Here is a 24,462-nt window from a genome sequence, read left to right on the forward strand (position 1 = left end):
ATATGTTTGAATGTGAAAACCTGTCATCTCATTTAAGGGAATTAATTATGAGTAGCTAATTTTATATTAAAAATGTTTTAACAATGTGAATTTTCATGAGTCAGACTCTGATTAACACCCATAGCAAAAATTAGTAGAAATCAAGGAGTAACAACTCCCACTCCACCAATAAATAAATAAATAAATAAAAATAACCCAACCCAGTAATATTGCAGTAATGGTACCTCATACTAAGATATGATGATACTAAAGAAACCCATGTATACTTTGTTGGAAAAATTATGAAAAACAAGTACAAATTAATGGAGTAAAATTTTGAAAAGTATAAGCAAAACAAAGATGGAATATTGTTAATGGCAAGCAGTTGTGACTATGAAAAAGTTTTGGATGATTCAAATGGCAGTGCCTGGGAAAATGATACATAGTTTTGCCAAGATAATATTTACTGTATTCAAATAGGTAATAGATCAAGTCATACAAGTAGATTAAAATACAACTTCAGTGGTTGTTAATTTCACAATGGTTTAACATGTGGTTTAGCAGCATTTACATTTTTAAATCAGTATAAAAACATAAACATCAGTGTCTCTTTTTTTGACTGTAGATTACTTATTATTTTTGTTTAACAACTACTCCAGACTTTAGTGACTTAAGGTAATTGCCTACGGACTGGATTTGTGGCTCAGAATAGAGCACTACCCTGTGCGTGTGAGGTTTTGTGGTGAATCCCCAATATAGGGTCTTGAGGGAGAAAGGAATAAAAATTTATTCTAATGCATTTCATTTTTAATATATGTAAAACCTATGAAGTTACCTGTGTTCTTTTTGTATTTGAAATTTGTATCTTTTTTTTTTTATCCCTGTAATTACTTTGACTGCATGTTTACTAATTGTATAGAACTTTGGGGTTCATTGATTTTTTTTTTCTGTTGTTCTTGATTTTGTTTTCTTTTTTAGTTGACTTCCATGCTGGTTTTTATTGTTTATCTCTTCTTTTAAGTTTGGGATTAGTAATTTGTGTTTTACATCATACAAAAATAATTTTTTCAAATCGATGAGCATCGGGATGACAGTGACAGTGACAGTAAATAAATTCATAGATTTTGAAATTACCTGAATGTGTACATGTCTATGCTGTATGTGTGTATGTTTGCATATTTAGGAGAGAACATAACTTCTTTGATGACAGTATTTCAGAGAATGGCCTTTTAAAAGTATTATGACAGAAGTTTTCTTTTGTTTCATTTTGTATTTTAGGTAAAATAGTTTTATTTAGGTAAATGAGGAAAAAAAGAAGAAAGATTGATTGAATGAATGAATGAAAATAGAAAGAATGGGCGTTGGAGCCAGAGTAACTGAGAGTACATCTCATGTTGAGATGTGCATGAATTTCTGAGACAGAGAATGAATCACTTTTCTCTCTGATTATTGATTTTTTCTGAAGGCTTACCTGACCTGCATTTCAGATTGTATTTGTAAATGCAAATACTTTGAATTCCTATGACAAACCCTGAAAACTTTATCACACATGTAGCTGTTGGTTAGATATTGGCATTATTAAGTGGGGGTGAGATAATATTGTAAGGGATTATTTTTCTCCCTTTCTCTAATGTTACTAATCATTTAGCCCAAAGATTTGGATTCAGAATGTGAAACATTTAAATCCCTAGAACTTTGCAAATGACTAGCCTCTTTCTAAGTGTGTCTTGCTATCTTGGAATAAGAAATTTCTAAAATGGGTGGAGAGGAATTTGTGTTAGTCTTTTAGCTTGTCTTTTTAAAACATGAATTAATAATCAAGGAAATAAGTTGGCTTTCTATTGGACTCTCTATAAAAATTAAGGCAGATCTGTTTTCTTTATAAAGGAGTTAATGTATTTTTTAGAAAGATGAAGTAAGTTTCAGTTTTCTAAAATGTATTTTTATGTAGCCTTTAATAATAAATAGGTATAAATTTTAAATTGAACCATTGGTGGGATATGGTATTTGTAGAACTACCTGAAAAGTTTTCTTTGTTTGCCCTTATAATTGTTATATTTTTTTGTTTGTTTTAGATCCTATTTGACCAAACTCAGAGATCAATTAAGGCACAACTTCAGAACTTTGTTAAAGAGTAAGTCCATTCTAGTGAAGAGAAGTGAAAATAATTAATGATCACCTCTGGGCGTTGGCATCTTTCTCTGGACTGTCAATTACGGGAGTTGTTATCATTTCTGTTTGTTTTGCTTTATACAATGTAGATTATACTTTTTTATGAATTACTCTTTAATGCCTTTGATTTGTACTATCAAACAATTGTCTGGAATACACACCTAAGATGGTTACGGAGTTAAACATTAATGTAAATAAACGATTTATCTTGCTTGCAGCAGACTCTGTTTAATCTGTGGCACCACATATAGTCCCTGAGCACTGCCTTGAGTGAACTCTGAGCACAAACCAGGCATAGCCCCTGAGTACTGTTGGGTGTGATCCCCAAATTAAAAACTTAAAAATAGAAAAGGCATGATGGAGGTGCATGCTTTTTGCTACGTATGAGCTTTTTGTTTCCTGCTTATCACATCATATGTTATATATGAAGTAAAACGAAACAATATCTGAACTTTCAGACAGGAAAGTTTTTCATTTCTACATTCACTATAGCACTGTCGTCCCATTGTTCATCGATTTGCTCTAGTGGGCACCAGTAGTGTCTTCATTGTGAGACTTGTTTTTGCTGTTTTTGGCATATCGAATACGCCACGGGTAGCTTGCCAGGCTCTGCCATGTGGGCAGGATACTCTTGGTAGCTTGCTAGGCTCTCAAGAGGGATGGAGGAATCGAACCCAGGTCAGCCGCGTGCAAGGCAAACACCCTACCCACTGTGCTATCGTTCAAGTCTAAGTTTAGTTCTTTTTTAGGCTGACTTTATTATTTTTAAATTATTATATTCAAGTTATTTTGCTTAGTTCCACAAATAGGAAAAGTAAAATTTAAAAAAATGTCATGTGTCTTAAGTAATAGATCAAGGGTTTCAGATTTTCAGACTATTGAGATGACCATTTTTTACTAGTACAACAATTTTTTTTAAAGTAAATTTATAATATATATTCCCCAGTGGTCCTCTTAGGTATTGATTGGAGCAAATATGTTTCATGAAGCATTTCAAATAGTAGAATTGCCATCTAAGTTTTTTTTTGTTTGTTTTCATTTTGTCTATATAGTGCCCTGCCCTGGTTAGCTCAGTAGAGCACAAGACTCTTACACTTGTCTGTGTTTTTATATATGTATACTATGTTTACTAATGGTCTCTGGAGCTTGGTTTATAGTCTCCAGAGACTATAAACTAAGCTCCCGGAAGCTTGCAGCTGCAAAGTGGTCCCACGAAATCTTTCAGCCTACTTCTCCCTCTCGGAGAACCTGGTAAGCTACTCAGAGTTTCCTGTCAGCATGGGAGAGCCTGGCAAGCTTCCCGAGGCATATTCATATGCCAAAACCAGTAACAATGGTGGGTCTCATTCCCCTGACCCTGAAAGAGCCTCCAGTGCGGCACTGTTGGGAAGGACGAGTAAAGAGAGGCTTCTAAAATCTCAGGGATAGGACGGATGGAGATGTTACTGAGACCGCTTGAAAAAATTGACGAGCAATGGGATGATGATGATGATGATAGATATATATATTTGGCTTTTTTTGGGTTATACCCAATGATGCTCAGGGGTTACTCTGGGCTCTGCACTCAGGAATTATTCCAGATGGTTCTGGAGGACCTGGGATGCTGGGGGTCGAACCTATGTCAGTCGCATGCAAGGCAAATGCCCTACCCACTCATAGCTCCAGCCTCAACTAGTACAACAGTTCTTACAAACTGGGAGAGAAGGGTTTAGGTGACCCCTGCAGTGTTCTGGGACTACGCCTGGGCTGGTCCCTGTGGACCATATGGTGCAGGCATTGAACCTGGGCCTCCTGTGTGGGAAGCATGTGCTCGGCTGTGGAGCCCTCTCTCCGGTCCTGCAGTTCTTTGAGAATGCTGCGTGTGTGCATGTAGGCGCAGGAGCACGCACATGTGTGTTTTAAGAAATTAATTTTGCCCTTGCTCATTCAGAAATTCCGTTCATCAAGGATTGAATGTTTCTTAAAATGTGGCCAGGATGAGTCTTTAAAAATCCTTCAAGGTTTCTAGACTGTATTGCAAGCTTTAGTAAGTCATCATCTCTGAAAGAGGAACCTTGGAATCTGCGAATCTGCTTTCACTTATTTTCATAGTATTGGGATTTAATTGGGACCTAGCACATGCATAACACATGCTATATTACTGAGCTCCAGCTCCAGCCTAAAGATGGCTTTTTTTTTTTCTTTTTGGGTCACACCCCGAGACACACAGGGGTTACTCCTGGCTCATGCACTCAGGAATTACTCCTGGTAGTGCTTGGGGGACCATATGGGATGCTGGGAACAAACCCGGGTTGGCTGCTTGCAAGACAAACACCCTACCCACTGTGCTATCGCTCCAGCCCCCAAAGATTGCATTTTTAACAAGTTCCTTGTGGGCATTCTTTTTGTATGTTATGGTGGGAATCACTTGGTTACATATGCACTGTCCTTAAATTTGTCTTCAGAAAAATAAATCAACTTTGTTCCTTACTTTTCTTTAACATTATGTATTATGTTATATATAATATATTCTTATATATTATATATCATATCTAGTATTAGCAATATATTACATATATAATGTTTTTAATATTTGATCATTTATTTTTACCTTAAATTTTATAGATTTAACTAAGAAAATGTTAACTCACTATATTGGAGAGGAGGAATAATTGAAAAGAATGCATATTTAGATGGAAAGAGCTATTGAATGCCAAATGCATAGTGACTCTAATGAAGAGGCTAACAATGAGAATTAAACCCAAAGGTCGTTTTGATAGTTTTTGTTTAGAACGTCTTTTTGGTAAGTTTCTCTGCTTTCATTTTTTTAGAGATCTTAGAAAATTCAAGGATGCCAAGAAGCAATTTGAAAAAGTCAGCGAAGAAAAAGAAAACGCCTTAGTGAAAAATGCTCAGGTGCAAAGAAACAAACAGCATGAAGTTGAAGAAGCCACCAACATTCTGACAGCAACAAGAAAATGTTTTCGACACATAGCTCTTGACTATGTCCTCCAGGTATATGCACCTGTTTTAAAAGCTGCTTATAGTCTGCGTGATTACACTGAAAAGCTACTTTGTACTTAACGTTAAGGCATGATCTTTTGAGAAAGCTTCTCACTTGTCTATGGCTATGAGGGTATATGACTCTGATTTCTGATTTCCCCTTTTTCATTTAAAATTCTACTTCCCTCCATTTTTGAATATTCTAAAAAACACTTTCAATCATTATATTTTATTCTATGGAGTTGCTGTACTAACTACCAGACATTTATAGTATTTCCAGTTTTGGTTGGCAATTAGTGAGAATATGATTTTTTAAAATTACAAATAATAACGTGCTTGTATATATAAATTTTTGGCCACGTTTCCGATTGAGTCCTTAGAATAGATTCTTAGAGAGACTTGCCAAATGAAAATTATTTCTAGAAATAGTGTTCTCATCTGTGCATTTCAGGCTTACTGGAGAGCTGTATTTAGTAGATTGCCTGGCATCTTCTGGTCCAGCGTAGAATTATAACTCACTGGAAAGTAATAGGTCTCTAAAGGAATTCCAGAGGAGTGAGACATGATGGCTTGCTTTGTCCATTGTTTCACTTATGCATTGTGTTCCCATGATATCAGTGTTTCTCAAAGTTTGTGATATTATACCCACTTTGGGTTGGCCCTGGAATGATACCAGAGGGCAGTAGTAGTCTTAGATGCAGATTAGACGTCCACTATCTGTTTACTTGAAGATTGTAGAGTTCCTACTCAGAGCATGCTGAGTAGAGTGTGTGTGTGTGTGTGTGTGTGTGTGTGTGTGTGTGTGTGTGTGTGTGTGTGAGAGAGAGAGAGAGAGAGAGAGAGAGAGAGAGAGAGAGAGAGAGAGAGAGAGAGATTGCATGTAAGAGTATAGTAGATCAAGTTTGGAGACCTCTACTGTAGTATGGAGTTTTAAGCTTAAAAGTCTTAGAGCAGAGGGAATAGCTTGCTCCAATTTCATTTAGGTTAAAAAGCAATAGAATCCTGACAGATTATTGATCTAAGAATAATACCGTTGTGCTTTTGAAAAACCTGTAGTGGATACTGGGATGTGGCCCAACAATAAAACACCTCCTGAGACCTGGGTTTGATCCTAGGCACCACAAAACAATCATAAACAAAGCCCTTACAAGACACATGTACAGATTAGTGATTAAATGCTGCTTAGATCAGTGGTTCGTGACCTCTGCCGGGGCTGCAGGTAAGTCCATGCCAGTCCATGTGAATTTCCTGCGCATCTGAGGAAAAGTTTCTGCCATTAACTGACAGTGATTTCCAGCACCAGTCCGTAGGCAGAAAAAGGTAGAAAACCACTGACTTAAAGGTAGTTGTAAAACAGTAGGAAAAGGCTTTACTATTTTTGAAAAAGCTTGAGGTTCCTCTTAGGTACATTTCCTGCTGTTTGCTCTTCCAAGCAATGCACAGGAGTCTGAGTCCACTCGTGTGATGCTCAGCTACCTGGGCCTGATGGCTCAGTTCGTGGACTGGCGAGGGAGTGCTGCTGAGTCTGCAGTGCCCGGTGCCACAAATGCGGGTCCCGTGGTGCCCTGGGACTCCTGCAGCCACACCTGGAGGTGCTTGGGAGATCAGTGGCCCCAGAGAGTATGTTCAGGTCCTACACATGCGCAGCTTGCCCCATTAACTGTGGAGCTATTTACCAGGTCCCAGGGGTATTAGAATTTTTTAAAGTGAGGGGCCAGCGGGCTAGTGTCAGGGGCAGGGTGCCTTGCATGTGACCAACCCCAGTTCTATCCCGGCCACTGCTGAGCACGGCCAGGAATGACGCATGAGCACAGCCAGAAGTACTGAGTTCAGCCGGCTGTGACTACCGCCTGCCCCCTCCCTTCCACTCAAGCAAAAAATAAAACGAAAGAATTTTAAAAAATGAAGTGCATTTCATTTTTTTAGTGAAAGGCTTCAAACTTAGTAAATTGGTGTTTAATGAATGGTTTCCTCTTAATCTTTCAATCATTACGTGCCTGATTTTTGAATTCAACTTTATCATAACTACATATATAGAGTAATTATAAGCTCGGTATATTCATAGTTTCAGTCATTTGCTCAGGGTTCTTGGACCTCCTATGCCCTTCCGGTGGGGACTCTGTAGTCTGTGCTTCCCATATCCCCTTACCTGTCTCACATCTGTACCACTTCCTCTGGGTCTCCTGAATACTTAATTTACCTGTCTTATTCCAGTAAAATCACTCATGCTAAAGCATTTGTCATTGGATGCATTTTTATTCTTAACCAGCCTGTTTCGCTGAGTTCGTGGAACACAACTTCTTGAAGCATATTTTATCTTGATTTATTAAAAATCACTTTTAGGTCATCATCTTAACTTCTTTATATTTCTTTTTTTAAATTTTTGCCTTCTATCTTATCTCTTTGATTGCCCTTTCAATCTCCTTAAGGTTCTATCATTGATCATTTTCTTTGCTTATTTTTATTTCTCTGATAACCTTATTGTGTCCCCTTGCTTGAATTATTACCATATGTGTAGACAATCCATTCTATTTTTTTAAGGTTGCTCATTTTTTCTGTGTGCAGAATGGAAATCAGGTTTCTTTGTATGTTTCTTTTTTTTTTTTTTGTCCTTACCAAACTGAGTAGTGTTATCTCCTTATTCAGTCATAGAAGATTAAAAACTGGAAAATTCTATCAGATTTTCCACCATACGTTTGTCCTTTCTCATCTTTATTGCAACTACCATTTGGCGTTAACAGTTGGTGTTGACCAACCTTTATCTCTTGTCTAACGTAGGAAGAAGATCCTATAAATTTGGTCTTCTTTGCCTCTTATCTGCCTCATTTCCAGTTCATTCTCTGTTCTGTGGTTAGAGATATTTCTCTGGTAAATTTGAATTATTCTTGCCTTTGCTTTTTTATGCTGTCATAATACAGTCATATACATTGCAGTTAGAGCACTTATTCCATTTATTGTAATTATTTATTTATGTCTTCTCTTTTCCTAGATTTCACCTCCTAGTTCAGTGGTTGGAAATAGATAGCTAATAAAACATTTTTTTCAAAGAGTGACTGGCTTAATTAAAAAGGTTTTTTTTTTTTAATTTTTATTTTTGTGCCATATCTGATGCCATGTCAGTTCAGGGTCTTCTCCCAGCTCTGTCTTTGGAGGTCAATCCCTGTAGTGCTTGGGGACCATGTGGTACTGGGGCTTGAACCCTGGGGTCCCAAATGCACAGCATGCACCTTAGAGTTTTGGATTATCTTCGCGTACCCTTAACTTTGTTTTGCTTGTGGGAAGGAATTCAACTAAAATGCTTATTTTTTGAAAAGCACATATCAATTATTATTTTCTTTGATCTTCATCCAGGGGACTTAAATTTGTACTCCTCTGTCTCTTTAGACCTCTATAAGGAGTTAGTATTTAAACTGGGGCTTGATGTAGTGATCTGGGCAGAAGGCCGTGACATGGAAAACAAACAGCATTAGTACCATTGAAAGCCTTGTTGTGAGAGCATCTCGGGTTGTGATTCGAGCCACAGAAAGAGGGAACCAGTAGAGAACTTGACCAGAGATTGGCGCAGCCTGCATCACAAAGGGCCATGAAGGGAGGAAGTTAGCAAGGTTTTCAGCTGGAAGTAACATGATTTTATTTGCATGTTTAAAAAAAAGACCCAAGAATAGTGGAGATAAGTACCAGGAGGATTGTTCCACATCTTGAAAGCCGGCCTCACATACTGGGGAAAAAGGCAGCTCAGATAGAGAAGGGACCACCAAGTAAAGTGTGGTTAAGGACCTGCTCAGGATGGGGGATGAATGCTGAAAATAGACTGTAGATCGAACACGATGGCCACTCAGTACCTCTATTGCAAACCACAACACCCAAAAGGAGAGAGAAAAAAAAGGGAATGCCCTCCTCCAGAGTCCGGGGGACGGGGAAGAGATACTGGGATCATGGGTGGTAGAGAATGGTCACTGGTGGAAGGATGGGTACTCGAGCACTTTATGACTGAAACACAAGCATGAAAGTTTGTAAGTCTTTAACTGTAGCTCATGATGAATCACTAATAAAAACTTAAATAAAATAAATAAAATAAAAGACCGCTTTTTGCTGTGTGGAGGATGAATTGTAGGGAGTCAAGCACAGAAGCAAACTGCTTCATATACTATTGCAGTAATCTAGAAAACACTAGGAAACGTAACTCAGAGAGCTATGATGATGGTTGGTAATAATGATAGAGGGGATATGAATTTGTGTTAAGATTATGCATCGGAGATTTTGGTAATAAGAAAGGAAGGGAAAAGAAGAAATCCTAAGAAGTGCTGAGTTCTCATCACTGCAATATTATAATTTAAGCATGGTTAGTTTTACTTTGAATGTAAAACAAATGAATGAGAGGGGCTGAAAGGGTAGCTCAATGGGCGTCACGTGCCAGGGTGTGATCTCTAGCATCAGATTGTCCCCTGAGCACTGCCAGGAGTGACCCAAGGCACTGAGCCAGGAGTGACCCCCAAGCACTAACAAGTATGACTAAAACCAAAACGGAAAAAAAATGTGATTTAGTAGTTTCATCAGTGTATTTGTCTTAATGACTTTAGTAAAAAATCAGATCAAAGGATGAAAAGCAAGCTTGAATTTTATTTTTATTGATTTCTCTGAAAATGTGAGTAGATAGGCACATTTTGAAATATTATATTATAAATCATTTTTTAAATACAGCATCAATGACTAACCAAGTTTATTTCCCTTCAGATTAATGTCCTTCAATCAAAAAGGAGATCAGAAATCCTAAAATCAGTAAGATACTTATTGAAATGATATTTTAAAATACTTCATGTATTTATTTAAAGCAACATCATATTTGCAATTCTGTATATATGTAAGTTTAAATGTGTATGTGTATAAATATATTTATTTCAAGTTCCTAGTTATTTCCTTACTAATCTTTATTTGTACTTCTTGTTTGTCACTTAATCACTTTTTTTCTCTGCTTGTTATTGGTGTGTGTTACTTATTATATTGAGCTTCTTGAAGCAGACATTTAAGTATATTAGGCTAAACTGTCACTGTTACTGTCATCCTGTTACTCATCTATTTGTTTGAATGGGCACCAGTAACATCTCTCATTGTGAGACTTGTTACTGTTCTGGCATATCCAGTACGCCATGGGTAGCTTGCCAGGCTCTGCTGTGCGGGCTCGATACTCTCGGAAGCTTGCAGGGCTCCCCGAGAGGGGCGGAGGAATCGAACACGGGTCGGCCGTGTGAAAGGCGAACGCCCTGCTGCTGTACTGTCGCTCCAGCCCATGAGACTAAACAAATATGCAGATAGCACCTTGTGGAGAATTTTTCCACTAGGAGTGTTGATGACAGGTCAGTTCTTTGGTGTGTAGTTAGAGAATGGAATGAAATTTGAGAGTCAGTGACAGTATGGAAGGGTTTGTTTTTTCCAATTTTCTCCCGCATCTATTTATCACTGGTATAGAATTCGAGGGAGTTAGCTTCCCACCTCTCTGTTGTTTGAAACTCTCAGCTCTCTACCACAAAGTTCTAGTATTTTCTTACCACCACCCAGACCCCCTCTACTCCTTCCTCCTGGCTCCCCTCCAGAGCCAGCTTAGCTTTCATCAAATCCAAAAAGGAATTTGGGTTTCTTGTCTTTTTTTTTTGGTCACTTTATTTGCTTTATTCATATTCTACATATGCTGAAGCCATCTGATAATTATTTTTCATTTCCTTCCTCTTTTTGCTTAGTATAATAATCTCAGGATCTATTAATTGTGTTCATGTGTTGGAAGGGGCACCTTTTCAAAGGCAGTACATAGTATTCCATTGAGAGCGTATGTGTGTGTATACACAGAAAAAAGGTGACATATGTGATATATGTACAGGTATATATATCACCCATTTTTTCTTAATTCTAACAAGTGGAAAAGTAGTAATAACAGGATATTGCACTCTCATATTTTGTGACTCAGAAATATTTCTACTCTGAACTTGTTCATTGAAGTTAGTTTTTCTGAAATGGTGTGTGTAAATTGCTTTTTATTCTAGTCTTATCTGATTTCCTCCTAAATTGTGGGCCAGCCTTTATGACTGTCTGTCTGTCTGTCTGTCTGTCTGTCTGTCTGTCTGTCTGTCTGTCTGTCTCTGTCTGTCTGTCTCTCTTTTAGCTGGCCACCCTTAGCAGACTTGGGCTTCTCCCAACACTTTGCAGGGGTGCTGGGATGGAGCCCAGACATCCTCATGCAAAGCAGGCACGCTAGCCTTTTGAGCTAATCTCCCCAGCCCCTGATGTTGCGTTTCTTTAATACAAATCAGTTTTAAAAAACCTTATTTTTTTTTTCAAATTTTTTGGCCACTGTGTTCTCAGTAGTTTATATCTTTTATCTCTTTCCCTATGAATGCTCATCTTTTTCATACTGATTTGTATTTCAAGACTATTAATTTTTGTTATTTCCCCCCAAGTTTATCTTCTATTCATTTTAAAAGGTTCATTACTTTGAGGGGGCACTTCCCAAGCAGTGCTCAGAACCCTCTGGGCCTTTCCTGGTGTCAGCCCCCAGGGCCCCGGGATGCCAGATGCTTGGTCACAGCGGTCCTTGGGGGTCACCAGGGCTGCAGCGGGGCATGTGGTGCGAGGGATGGAACTGCATCCTCATGCGTGCGCGGCGTGTGTCTCTGCTTCCTGCCTCTGCCACCATGCTTGTAATCTACTCACTGTGTTTTGAAGTACAGGCACATTTTATATTTCTATGTAAGCCTTCCCTCTTGTATGTAATTGCTTTTTCAAATTATATTCACAAAGATTCATCAACTATTACCTAATTCTAGATTATCTCTTTCTTTTTTTTCTTCTTAGGCATAAGAAAAATAGTGTAGGCATAAGAAAGATAGGATATTTGCGAAGAAGGGTCAAGCAGACCTTTAAAGAGTAAAAAGATCTAATTCCAGAATATTCTTTTAATGAGCGTTTGTATGTGTGTGTGTAGTTCATTGGCTTTTCTTTGGAAAATTATTCTCTTCTAAAGAATTCTTCAGTGTTAAGGACCTTTTGATTGTTTTTAGATTTCAGAGAATTAAACAAATGCCTCTTGTTCTAAAAATAATAGAAATGTTGGAAGAATCTCTCAGTACTATAATTTTATAATAATTTAATTTCTTCTCATACTCAAGCAAATCGATGAACAACGGGATGACAGTGCTACAGTGCAGTGTTTCTCATGTGAAATACTTAATAAAAATAAAGTGGTTTCTTTCTCCATATGAGTTGGTCAGCTAAAGGAAAATTAGAAAAAGGTCTCAACCTATTAATCATATTCTGAGTTCTGAAAAGAATATTAAGGAAACTTCATATATCCCCTTCAAAAATTCTGGTCTCTTAATTGCAATCTAATGTTTTTCCAAACTATTAGAAATGGTAATTGTATAAGTTGTGATCATCTAAATAGAGTCTAAGCCAGCCGTTCTCTCCTGGAGACCATATGGCCTGCCTGTTGGCCCCAGGATGTCCCAGGGAGCATAGGTGAAAATGACAGTGGGAGACACAGTGCAGAACTCGGGGGCCCACTGCTAAGAAGGCCGTGCCACAGCAAGGAAACGAGGCTGGAAGGGCCACTGGCTGAGAAACACTGGTCTGAACAACTAGAATTGGGGCATTATCAAAATTTTGAGCCACTTGGAAATTTCTTTCAAATGAAATATATTCTCCTATGTGTAAATATTTCTGAAATGCTCTGTTAAGAATAGTGATTTTGTTTAATTTTAAATAGATAATGTCATTTTGGGCACATCTGGTATAGTTTGTATGCGTTAGATAGATTTGAGATTTTAAAGAAAATTGTCTTTTACCTCAGAATTAATATTCTAATCTGTTTTTCCCTCTTACTAGATGTTATCCTTTATGTATGCCCATTTGGCCTTCTTTCATCAAGGATATGATCTATTTAGTGAACTTGGGCCCTACATGAAGGATCTCGGTGCACAGGTAACGTTCTGCTAGATCTCTTTCGGTGGGCTTCTTTTGTTGGTTTTGCGGTGGGATTGAACCCAGAACCTGACACATGTAAGACATGTACCCTGCTCCTGAGTTGCCTCCCTATACTTCTTGTTTCTGTACTGGGTACTGCTTTTTTTTTTTTTTTTCTTAACTATGATTGATAGGTAACAAGTGAGAACTGAGGGACCAAGTGGCAGAAGCTGAATGATAGTGGGTAGATGAAGATGAAGTGTGTGGAGAACAGAGTAAAGATGTCAAGAAGTTCTGAAAATGACGAGGTGGTAGCGAGAGAGGGTGTATGTGGTGGAGGAGGGTTTTATTTAAAACCCTTTCATTTGGTGTGGTTTGCAGAAATCTGAAAAAACAGATGGGAATGAAGAATCTCCCACATCCCCACAGTGTTGGAGAATACATTTTTCTTTCTTTTTTTTAAAAAATTTTTTTTGGCTCTTTGGGTCAAGAAAAGCATCACACCCTGCAATGCTCAGGGGTTACTCCTGGCTCTGCATTCAGGAATTACTCCTGGTGGTGCTTGGGGGACCATGTGGGATGCTGGGGATCAAACCTGGGTCGGCCATGTACCAGACAAATGCCCTCCCTGCTGTTCTACCGCTCTAGCCCCCTTTGTTTCAACTTAATGCCCACCCAAATTGGAGAATTTTCCTCTTTCCCTGGCAGCAATGGTGGGGTGCAAAGCAGGGGACTTCAGTGCTACTGTGACAGACAGAAGGTCATCCCTTGCTTTGCGGTACTGTATGGCAGGTGTGTTTGTCCAAGTTTATAAATACAGTTTGAATCTTGGGACATGGCCCTGTACTGCCCTTCTTTCCGAATGTGTGAATATTTACGGGTCATTCCAGCGTCTAGTGATTAATTCCTCATTTGGTATAAAAAACTATGGAGGACACAGAGTTTCCTAGTACGGAATGTACCGGCATTACTTAGTATGTCAGTGTGTCATGAAGCATTTACTGTGTTTTAGATCTTAAAGCCACGGAGATTGAATTATTTATAATAGTGATCATTTTGTTCTAGTATGGCATTTTTTCCTTTTAATATTTTATTGATCTGGAGCGATAGCACCGTGGGCAGGGCGTTTGCCTTGCAGCGGCCGACCAGGGTTCAATTCCTCCACCCCTCTCAGAGAGCCCAGCAAGCTACTGAGAGTATCCCGTCCACACAGCAGAGCCTGGCAAGCTCCCCATGGCATATTCGATATGCCAAAACAGTAACAACAAGTCTCACAAATGGAGACGTTACTGGTGCCCGCTCGAGCAAATCGATGAACAACGGGACGACAGTGCTACAGTGCTTGGGGGCTGTCACAGAAAAAATGCTTCTGGTCTTCAGTGGCTACTCCCTGCTCGGGGTCCCATCCCAGCAGACGCTGGGAGACTTTGTGAGGCCACAGATGGAACCTGGCCACAACGCAGCGTTCATCCCATTGAGCGCTCTCTCTGGTCCCGGAGTAATTTTATTTTAAAGATAATATTTTATAGGGGCCCTATGTAGTGACCTTAAGGTCTCTGGGGCCACATCTGGTGGATTCTTGACTGCAAGTCTGCAGCTTGATGCTAGGACTGTGTCTCTTCAAACTCAGGGCCTTGCCCACGAGCCATCTCTATCTCCCCGGCCTCTCCCCTTTTAAAGGGTCTTAACGAAGTCCCGCCAGCTCAGCTGGTAGAGAATGTGTTTGGACTGTATCATACTTAATATTTCTTCATGTTCCAGTTGTTATTTATATTTTTTGTTCACTCCTGATGCATATCTTAATCAGTAGCCTTGAAGATGATACAGTATATCATGGTCTGGATAGACCCACATAATGAAGTATTTTATAAGCCAATTGTTTGTTATTCCAGCAAAGAGCAGTGCAGGAAGCCAGGGCATCTTCATGATATTTGGAATCAGGTCCTTCTCTTCTGATGGGAAGTCCTCTTTCCTGATTAAAGGAACAAAAATAAATGGGTTATGATTTTGCAAGTGCAAAGAATTGGCGTGCACGTGTTGCTTATTTGACCCAGGCACTGCCTGCTCCCCTGAGTGCCGCTGGGTGTGGCCCACAGATTAAAGAAACAAAAGCAAAAATCGACAGAAAACAACCCTTAAAATGTTGATACAAAAAATACACACTGGGGCTGGAGCAGTAGCACGGCAGGTAGGGCGTTTGCCTTGCATGTGGCCTACCCGAGTCAGATTCCCAGCATCCCATATGGTCCCCCGAGCACTGCCAGGAGTAATTCCTGAGTGCATGAGCCAGGAGTAACTTTTGTGGATCACCGGGTGTGACCAAAAAAGCCCGAAAAAAAAAAAAAAAAACAGAACATACAAATTTTTACTATTTGTTGTTCGTATTTAATTATCTCTGTTTTCTACTTTTAGATTCTATAGCGTTAGGAAGTCAGCTTGAAAGCATGATAAGCTTGAGCCACAGGGAGTATCTGGAATATTGAACTTGAGAGAATTAGCCCCCCCAAGCAAACAAACAAACAAACCCCCAAAACCTCAACAAAACAAAACATTTGTGTCACTTCTTTCTACCTCTGATGGGGAGGACCTGAGTTATTGAGTGGGTCAGTATGGAGTTTGAGATGGTTGTTTTCCTTATTCAGGGATCGAACGTGTTAGCTCTGCCATGCCCTTGACCAGGCCACCTGCCACAGGTACTTGGCATAGTGGCTGTTCTTGGAAAGCTTTTCACTAGAGGAATCAAAGACCTTTCCAAAGAAAATTTGATACCTTGCAGGAAAAAAAAGGAACTATGACATTGAAATTCTAGCCCAAATGCCATTTATTTATTTTCGTACTTAACTTAGGACTTGGCACCAATTCAGCTCTGTGTTTGGGGTCCGCTTCTGCTGGTGCCCAGGGAGCCAGTGCCCTGCACTCAGATCAGGAGACCACGCATGTCAGGGGTCAAAGCATGCTTTCCTTGTGCACAGCCCATTGAACGATCTGTCCAGACCCTCAGAGGCCTCTTAAACGTCAGTGAACTTACGTATTGGGAGTATAACTTAAAAAACAATCATACTTTTTTTTTTCCCCTGGGATTTTAAAGTCTGGTTTGTTTTCTTTTACTCCCCTCTAGTTGGATCGACTGGTTGTAGACGCAGCAAAGGAAAAAAGAGAGATGGAGCAGAAACATTCCACCATCCAGCAAAAGGTACCTGAAAAGTTAAACATGTTGAACTCCCATTCTATTCTACAATTGTTTGATCCTTCCTTTCAGTAGGATAACCTTATCTTGGGACCAGCCCTTTGAATTGCTTTTATTAACTAAGATTTGTAGGTACAGTCTCTTTCTTTGGTGGAAAATAAAATTTTCTGATGTTCTTGCATGTACCTTATACATTGACAAATATTTTATAGTCATACTCTCTAACTTGCTTATAAACATGGGACTCTCTCAGAGCCTTAACTAATTGGAAAGTGGCCCTCAGAATATAAATTACTAGCTTCACCTTGTACGGGAATGACAAAGGGCCAAAGGCAACAGAACCTGACAGCTGGTTGGTAGAACTGAGCTGACCATGGCAGGAGGCTTGGGGGGCAGGGTGTTCTGGGGGTGACAGATACTCTGGCAGAGGGTGTGGTGCTGGGACATGTAAATTACAGGTTAGTTGCCGCTGGCCCCTGCAGGAGTGTGTGAGAGACAGAAAGAACAGGCAGGAGTGGGGAGAACCTTCACCATCCAACACGCTCGCTTGTTCTCGCAGACCTGCAGGGAGAGGCCGCCCCTTTCTCTGCTGTGAGAGTGAAATTCACTTGGGTTTCTTGCTAATTTGGCTAAGCCAAGCTAATATTTTAGAATTATGCTTTTTATTTCTCTGTGATAAACGTTTTGGGTTTTTGTTTTGTTTTGTTTTTTGAGTTTATTTTGTTTTGATTTTTGCTTTTGGGTCACACCCAGCGATGCTCAGGGTTTATTCCTGGCTCTGCACTCAGGAATTAATCCTGCCAGTGCTCTGGGGACCATCTGGGATGCTGGGGATTGGGTCTGCCACACACAAGGCAAACGTCCCACCTGCTGTACTATTGCTCCAGCCCCGGAGCTAAAAGCTTTGGATATGACATACCTGTCATTCAACTTAATAATAGTTTATGTCATAGTGTGAGTGAGAGAGAGAGAGAGAGAGAGAGAGAGAGTGTGTGTGTGTGTGTGTGTGTGTGTGTGTGTGTGTGTGTGTGTGTGAGTGTGTGGTGAAAGGGAGAATTTGAATTGGGTTATGTTTGTTTGTGTGCTTGGTTTTTGGTTTTCAGGGGCTATTCTAGCAGACACTCCTGGTGGTACTGATCAAACCCAGCTCCTTGGAAGCACAGTATGTGCTCTATCCTTTGAGCCATCTCCCCAGCCCAGAGTTTGGGCCGGGGGATGCGTGTGGGGGAGATTTCCAAGGAGTGTTGAGAAGACCCTGGGTCCCCATTGGTGATTCTCAGCCAGCCAGCCTGGGGGTTCAGTGCAGGGGCTCAGACATGTGAGGTTACTGTGGTACTGAGGGTACCTGGGCCACCATGGTGCTGGGGACAACCCAGGGATTCGAGGTTTATGGTAGCAATGCAATTACGGGGCAAGAGGCCTCTAGTATTGCTTTAAGGATGTTCACTTTTCGTGGTACTGAGCAGTCATATCAACTTTTATTATGTTTAATTAGAATTTGAAGTACCAGTAAACTAGACCTGAGACAGAAGACATCAGTAGAGAAAAATGAAAGTGAAATCCATGTTAGAAATTAGAAAGAAACTTTTTGGTGTGGATTATTAATGCTTAGAAGCTTATTTAAAATCAGATCTTCTTTAAATGTATCACTTTTAGTCAGTTATGAATAACTATACATTTTATTTTGTTCAAGGTTGGAATCACTTTTGGTTGTTTATTTTAATGATATTACCATTAAAAGATTATTGAAATTGGGACTAATAATTACTGATTAAAATGAGAGATTGTCATATTTGTAAAAATGTTAATATTTGCTTCAGTAAATTAAATAAATTTACTGTTTAATATTTTGCATCTTTTAACCTCTCCCTGTTATTATACATATGCTCACTGTAGTACTAGATGTCAAAAAATGGTAGATTATTAAGTCTTAAGATAAGCTTATTTGATTCAGAATTGTCAATTGTTATTTGCTTTCAAGGAAAATTATGCTATTTTTGCTTATTGTGAATACTTTTTTTCCCCCCTGCCCTTAAATGCTGACACAAGGCTGCATTACAGGTAAAAAACAAGAGAGAGAGACAGAGAGACAGAGATCCAGTCAACTGAAAATTAAGGGAAAATTTGTTCAATGTAATTGCTTACATTTTTTAAGAATTGAAATTGAACTGTTGAAGAAACAGTGATGCTGTGTGCGTTCATGTCCATGCGTCTGTCTCACACATTCCTGGCGGCTGTATACCTCTGAATAAAACTACTAGGTCGGAGAGCGCGTGTCAGTTCAGTTTCAGTAGAAAATTCTAAGTTATTTTTCAGAATGCTGTATCATTCCCAACAGGCAGTGCTATGGGCATGTCCCTATTGCTCATGACTCCCCATTGGATCGTCAGAGTTTTCATTTCTTTCCAGTGTGACAGTAGATGTCGACATCTCATTGTGGTCTTACATTATACTTTAGTCACTCTAGTACATTCCTCTATGTCTGTGGATTCTTTCGGCATCCTGTGTGTGAAATGCCTCGTAACCCTCTAATTGTACATTGTGACATGTCAATCAAATTATTCATATATTCTGAAAATAAGCCTCCTTTGAGGGGAATATATGTGCTTTTAATTTTCAGTTTTTCAGTATGCCTTTTATCTTTGATACTTTTTCGTCTTGTTTAATAAATCCTTCCCAGCCCAATACATATACATATCTTCTGTATAATCAACCAAGTGTTTATAAATAATTAGCCTTTTAGGGAGTCGGGGAGAGAGTCTTCACGGGCTGCATAACTGCTTGCTTTGCCTGGAGTTCAAGCTGCGGGTCCTCTAGGCTCCCTGAGGGTGGCCGGATGTGGTCCCCAAATAAAAACAAACAGCAAACAGTGGTCTCTTAGTTCTTTAGTTCCTGTGTAATTGGTGTTTCATGTGCATTGTGATATGGAGATCCAGTTTTCTTGTATTCTCACATTGTTAGCTAGTTGATCCAGAATTACATATTTGACAATTTTCCCTTTTCCTATACCTCTGTAGTATTAGTTTCCATACAAGTGATGTAGTTTCAGTCATTGATCTTTTGTCTTAAAACTCAGGGGTGTTGCGGAGGTGGTGTTTGGGCCATACCTGACAGTGCTCAGGGCTTATTCCTGGCTCTGCACTCGGGGATCACTCCTGGTGGACTTGGGGGACCGCCGGGAATACCGGTTATAGAACCCGGGTGCAGTGTGCAAGGCAGGCCTACCTGCTGTGCCAAACTTTGGCCCCAGTCTCTGCAATCTTAATTATTTTAGCTTTACTGTATGTTGTAATCGCTTACAAAGCAAAACCCTTCTAATTTCTTTCTTGGATCTTTTTTGTACAATGTATAAAATTTTGTCTTTTGGGGGTATTTTCTTGAGGGGGGTTGAGGGCAGGGATGGTGGGGTATACTTAACTGTGCTTGGGGCTTAATCTTGCCACTGAGCTCAGAGATCACTCCTGGTGGGTTCGGAGGACCAAAAATGTATAATGTATTTTAAAGTCCTTTTTATAGAATGATGCTGCAAGCCAACATAACTGACCTGACCAATTATGAGTAGCTGTGACCCAGAGTTTGCAAAGCACAGCTCTAGAGAGCGCATGGTGCCAGATACCGTTCCTTCCATTTATAAACATTTCCTCACGCATCTTCGCATCAGCCTTGTAATTCAAACGATTTTACAAATAAGAATGAGCTTCAATGGCTGCCCAAAGTCATAAGGAAAGAAGTAGCTAAGTGGGAACTTGAACTGAAGATGGAGGACAGACCCCAACTGCACCATCACCAGACTAGATGACCACAGCTACAGAAATTCAGGGCCTCCATCCTTTATGAAGATACTGAGGCATGTGCCTTGCCGGGGTTTTGAAAACGCTACTCCACAGGGCTATCATCCTCCAGCTCAGCCCCGGCACCTCCTGTCAGTGTGGATGGAAACATCCCATTGTTTAAGTCGTGGATGGTTTTTTGGATTTTTTTTTCCCCCCCTTGTGGAGGAGGAGGGTAAGGAAATGAAGTCTTCCTTTGGGAGAGTAGATGGGCCAGTGGCTTGTTTTCCTTTGGCCAGGAATTGGAAATTCTTAGAGGGAAGTATATTAAAAGGTATAAGAAAAAGGCCTGTGATGTTGAGTTCCCGCAGATGGAAACCATAAGGCCGGGGAAAGTGCCGAGTTCACCCTTGGCTGTAATTTCCTCCCTCTCCACGGCAGCGCCCACTCCGAGGACCTCTTCTTTTCTTCTTACAAAGGGAACTGCCTAATTGTGCACTTCCACGTGCAGTCTCAGGGGTTTCTCAGTTTTCATTGAAGTAGGAACTTTGGATCTCTGAATCAGTGTGGAGAAGAATTATGATCATGAGCCTGAAACATCTCTCATGTAATTGTTTGGTTTGGGGGCTGCAGTTGGCAGCGCTCAGGGCTCCTTCTGGTCGGCATGTTTGGGGTGCCCACTGGGGTCAGGTCCGCTGCGTGCCCCGCAGGCGCTTTCACCCCCTACTACCTCTCCAGCTGTGAAAGATTTCTCTTATTATTATTTTATTCCGTGTTCTTCACAAAGTTTATAATTCGCTTCTTCTCTGTTGTGGTATTTTGCAAATGTTTCCTTTTTAAGACAAATTTTCTCTCTGTTTATTTTTGTTATGTATCAGAGTAAAATTTGTTTTTCTGTGTCTGGTTTTGCCACCGATAAATCTTTGTTAGGCAATCTTCAATTCTAATTTAGTTCATCTCTTCATGCTTTTGCATGTTCTGTACACAGTGTCTTGCTTTGGTAAATTATTTCTTCCTTTCCAAACTTTTTGTTTGTTATTGTGCTGAATAGCACTTCCAAATAATCTTAAATCGAAGTTGTAATAATGGTAGGTGGTGGTTGTTGTTTTTCCCTTTTTGCCACGCTTGCGATTTCAAAAGGAAAAGCTCCTATTGGCTTCTCTTTTGATAACCTGCGTTTAGCCTTCTGTTCTCCGGGTCCCACCCCAGAGAGGACAGAGCCCTCAGTGAAAGCAGCTTCCTTGCTCTGCTGACCTGCGTGGCTTCCAGTTTTCACTTAGTCTTTTGCCTCTGAGTATTCCTTCCACGTCAACTCATGACTATATTTAAACTCTGACATTCTGTATTTTTTCCAACGTTATTAGTTGTTTCATAGTAGCATAAGGATTATTAAAAAACTATTAAGGTCCTAAACGAAACCTTTAGAATGTTGCCAAAATCAGTTGCTTCTATTACTAAATTAATTCTCTCTGTATAATTAACTTATAGCCTCAATTACATTTTTAATGAGGGAATTAAACTTGCCCTATTTTGGGCGGGGGGGGGGGAGCACCACACCTGGCACAAAAAGTGTGCATTTGCCCATTGAACTATTTTTCTGACTTCTGCCCCAATTTTTTTTTTCAAAGAAAAGGTAGGAAGAACAATCTTAATTCATTTGCAATTGCTTAACCTGATTATTTTAGAATATTAAATCTTTTTTATGGGGCTTAATTTTGCAAGTTTAAATTTGCAAGATATCAGGATAATTTGTATTTGATTTCTGAATTTTGTATGTCATGTTTTCTCAACTTCATAGAATCCACTATGGAAGGCCCGTAGGTGATTCTAATCTTTCTAATTCAGTGCAAGGACCCCCACATCCCAAGCAAATGCTTATCCAGCCTTTGCCAAACTCTCAAGACAAAAATTTTGCAACTCTCTTAGTAGTATTGCATTCTAATTTTGAGCACTGATTTGGAAGTAATTTGAATTTCTGAAACTGATTTTTGGAGTTTTTAATTGTGGGTAGGACATCCACCTAGCAGATTTGTAGGCATTATTTTCGAAGTTCATGAGGAAATATTTCAGTGGTAGGATTTCTGTTTGGTGGAGCAGGCAGGTGGGGGGAGGGGCAGAACCAGCAGTGATCAGGGACTACTCCTGGCTCAGTGCTCAGAGACCAGGCATGGGTTAAACCTGGGTCGGAGACATACAGAGCATGTGCTCCAGCCCTTTGAGCTCTCCCTCCCTCCCCAGCCCAGGGTTTGTGATTTTAAATTTCCATGAATCTGTGGTAGAACAGTGAAAATATAAATGGTTGCAGATGAAGACTAGAATGATGAGAATGTTGGATGACTAGAAATGATTCCAAACTCATTGCAAAAGAAAAAAACTGTGAGCTCTGCATTCCCTCTTTGGTTCCTTTCTAACATTGAAACCTAGGGCCGGGAGATAGTGCGGGGGTGGACTCAGCCCCTCATGACCTCCCTAGCAACGCCAGGGAAGCCTTGGGGATGCCCAGCACTGCCAGGTACGGCGTCCATGGTGCCCTGCACCCTCGCGCCCACCCCCGCGGCCAAAGGAGGAAGTCTGTTTGAGGAAGGAAACGGCCAGAGCTGCTTGATCCTGTTTCTGAAGTCAGAATAAGAAAAATCTACCTCAGTATACTTAGCAACTAGTGGTAGAGTCTATTCCACTCAAAGAATGAGTAGCACACATCACCATGAAATACTGAGATAAAATGAAAATATTTTAAATAATGCCCTGTGTGATAGTTACTTGTTTACATGATCTGCTGTGGGTTGTTTCCTTAGTCTATTTGTATATATAATTTTTTTTTGGGGGGGGAGGCAATGTACCTGCTGGTGCGTGGGGGCTGCTCTCGGCTCATTGCTCTGGGATTGCTCCCAGTGCTGCTCCAGGCGTTGAGGGCTACCTTGACCGCCCACTTAAGCCTGCGTGCGCTCTCTCTCTCTCTCTCTCTCTCTCTCTCTCTGGCCTTGTATACATAACTTTTGTGGATTTAAGTCATAATGTAATATCATTTACTTTTATGTTATCCTGTGGTCTGTGGAGCCATGTTTCTGTATCATCGTAAGATTGTGTTGTTGTCCACTTAGTTCGCTGAAACATTTTTCATTATTAAGTCTTCCCATGTCATGCATATTATGGATTCGATGAAGCATAAAGCTTTTCTTACCGTTTGACCTATTTCTCTAGGATACGTTTATGATTTCGAGAGCTTTGCCAAGTCATATGACCTTTCTGTGTATTATTTTACCTAGGACTTCTCCAGTGATGACTCTAAGTTAGAGTATAATGTAGATGCCGCGAATGGCATTGTCATGGAAGGATATCTATTCAAACGCGCCAGCAATGCCTTCAAAACTTGGAACAGGTAATACATTTCAAACACTGCTCTCAAACTTTTTATCTGGCTGCCCCTATGATTCGCCAACTCTTTTCTTCATGATTCTCTAAATGCACAGTCCACAGTAACTTTCCTGAACCAGCTTATTGACGATAAGGTACCTTTCTGGGCAAGGGGACCTCTAGAAGCAGATGCATTATGACAGTACCAGTTCTCAACTCTAAAATTCAAATGAAGTTTAAATCCTCATTTAATAAGGAGAATTTTTAGGCTTGGTCCATAGAAATTGATTATAATGAGCTGAATGTATTGCCTGTACTTTGGTTATGGATTAGATTTGGTTACAAACCACATATTTGAATATTTTAGATGACTAGGACAAGTGAGCATTCCCCCCTTGGGGTTCCTCCCTTACCTGCTGTCTAAATATTGCGAAGTTTCATGGATCTTTAACCTGTCACCTTGATTTTTATAGTTACTTTATATAACCAGGAATTATAGGAAATGGGATTGTTTTTATATGTTAAATATGTTTGGTAGCTGTTATTCCTTTATTGTAAACTTTTACTGTTAGCATAAACCTTTGAATTTTGTTTCTCTGAATTGCTTTGTATAAATACTATACAGTAAATGTGAATATATATGTAATATTACCTTCCCATGTAATATAATAAAGAGACAATTTCAAACATTAAGTCATATGAAAAGCTTGGGTTGTTTCAGGATTATTCTTCTGATAAACAGGGATTAATCTTATTTTGGGATACCTATCTTTTTATCAGGGAAAAGAAAATTCAATAATAAAATAGAGTAGTATTGGTTTCTAGTCAGATTGATTTATGTTACTGGTTGATTATATATATTTCATTTGCTACTTGAACAAGATGTGAATCAATTAATATTAGTGAAGATTGTTTTCTTTTTAAACATCAACATTAGCAAAGTAAACAGAATTTACTTGGTTAGTTTAGTTTAGTTTTTTTATTAATTTCTTTGGAAATTATAAATATTCAATAGATTGAAATGGATTCCTGTGCATTCATTTTGATTTCTAGAAAACACACTGATAT

The 24,462-nt window shown here is 39.6% G+C and overlaps 1 protein-coding gene across 9 annotated transcripts in view; it reads left to right on the forward strand.

Moving 5' to 3' along the window:
- ACAP2 (ArfGAP with coiled-coil, ankyrin repeat and PH domains 2) overlaps window positions 1-24,462 on the forward strand; it is a 133,119-nt gene that overhangs the window by 68,875 nt on the left and 39,782 nt on the right. For 5 of the 9 annotated variants that reach the window (XM_055128866.1, XM_055128870.1, XM_055128871.1 and 2 more), the window contains exons 5-11: window positions 2,055-2,113; window positions 4,962-5,145; window positions 9,868-9,912; window positions 13,006-13,101; window positions 16,202-16,276; window positions 18,320-18,331; window positions 23,307-23,419. In XM_055128866.1, the coding sequence (XP_054984841.1) occupies window positions 2,055-2,113; window positions 4,962-5,145; window positions 9,868-9,912; window positions 13,006-13,101; window positions 16,202-16,276; window positions 18,320-18,331; window positions 23,307-23,419 (584 nt within the window). The remainder of the gene's footprint in view (window positions 1-2,054; window positions 2,114-4,961; window positions 5,146-9,867; window positions 9,913-13,005; window positions 13,102-16,201; window positions 16,277-18,319; window positions 18,332-23,306; window positions 23,420-24,462) is intronic. The other 4 variants (XM_055128867.1, XM_055128872.1, XM_055128869.1 and 1 more) reach the window with 1 other exon arrangement.

Source organism: Sorex araneus, chromosome 2, assembly GCF_027595985.1.
Source record: "Sorex araneus isolate mSorAra2 chromosome 2, mSorAra2.pri, whole genome shotgun sequence".
In the NCBI taxonomy this organism is placed as follows: domain Eukaryota; kingdom Metazoa; phylum Chordata; class Mammalia; order Eulipotyphla; family Soricidae; genus Sorex; species Sorex araneus.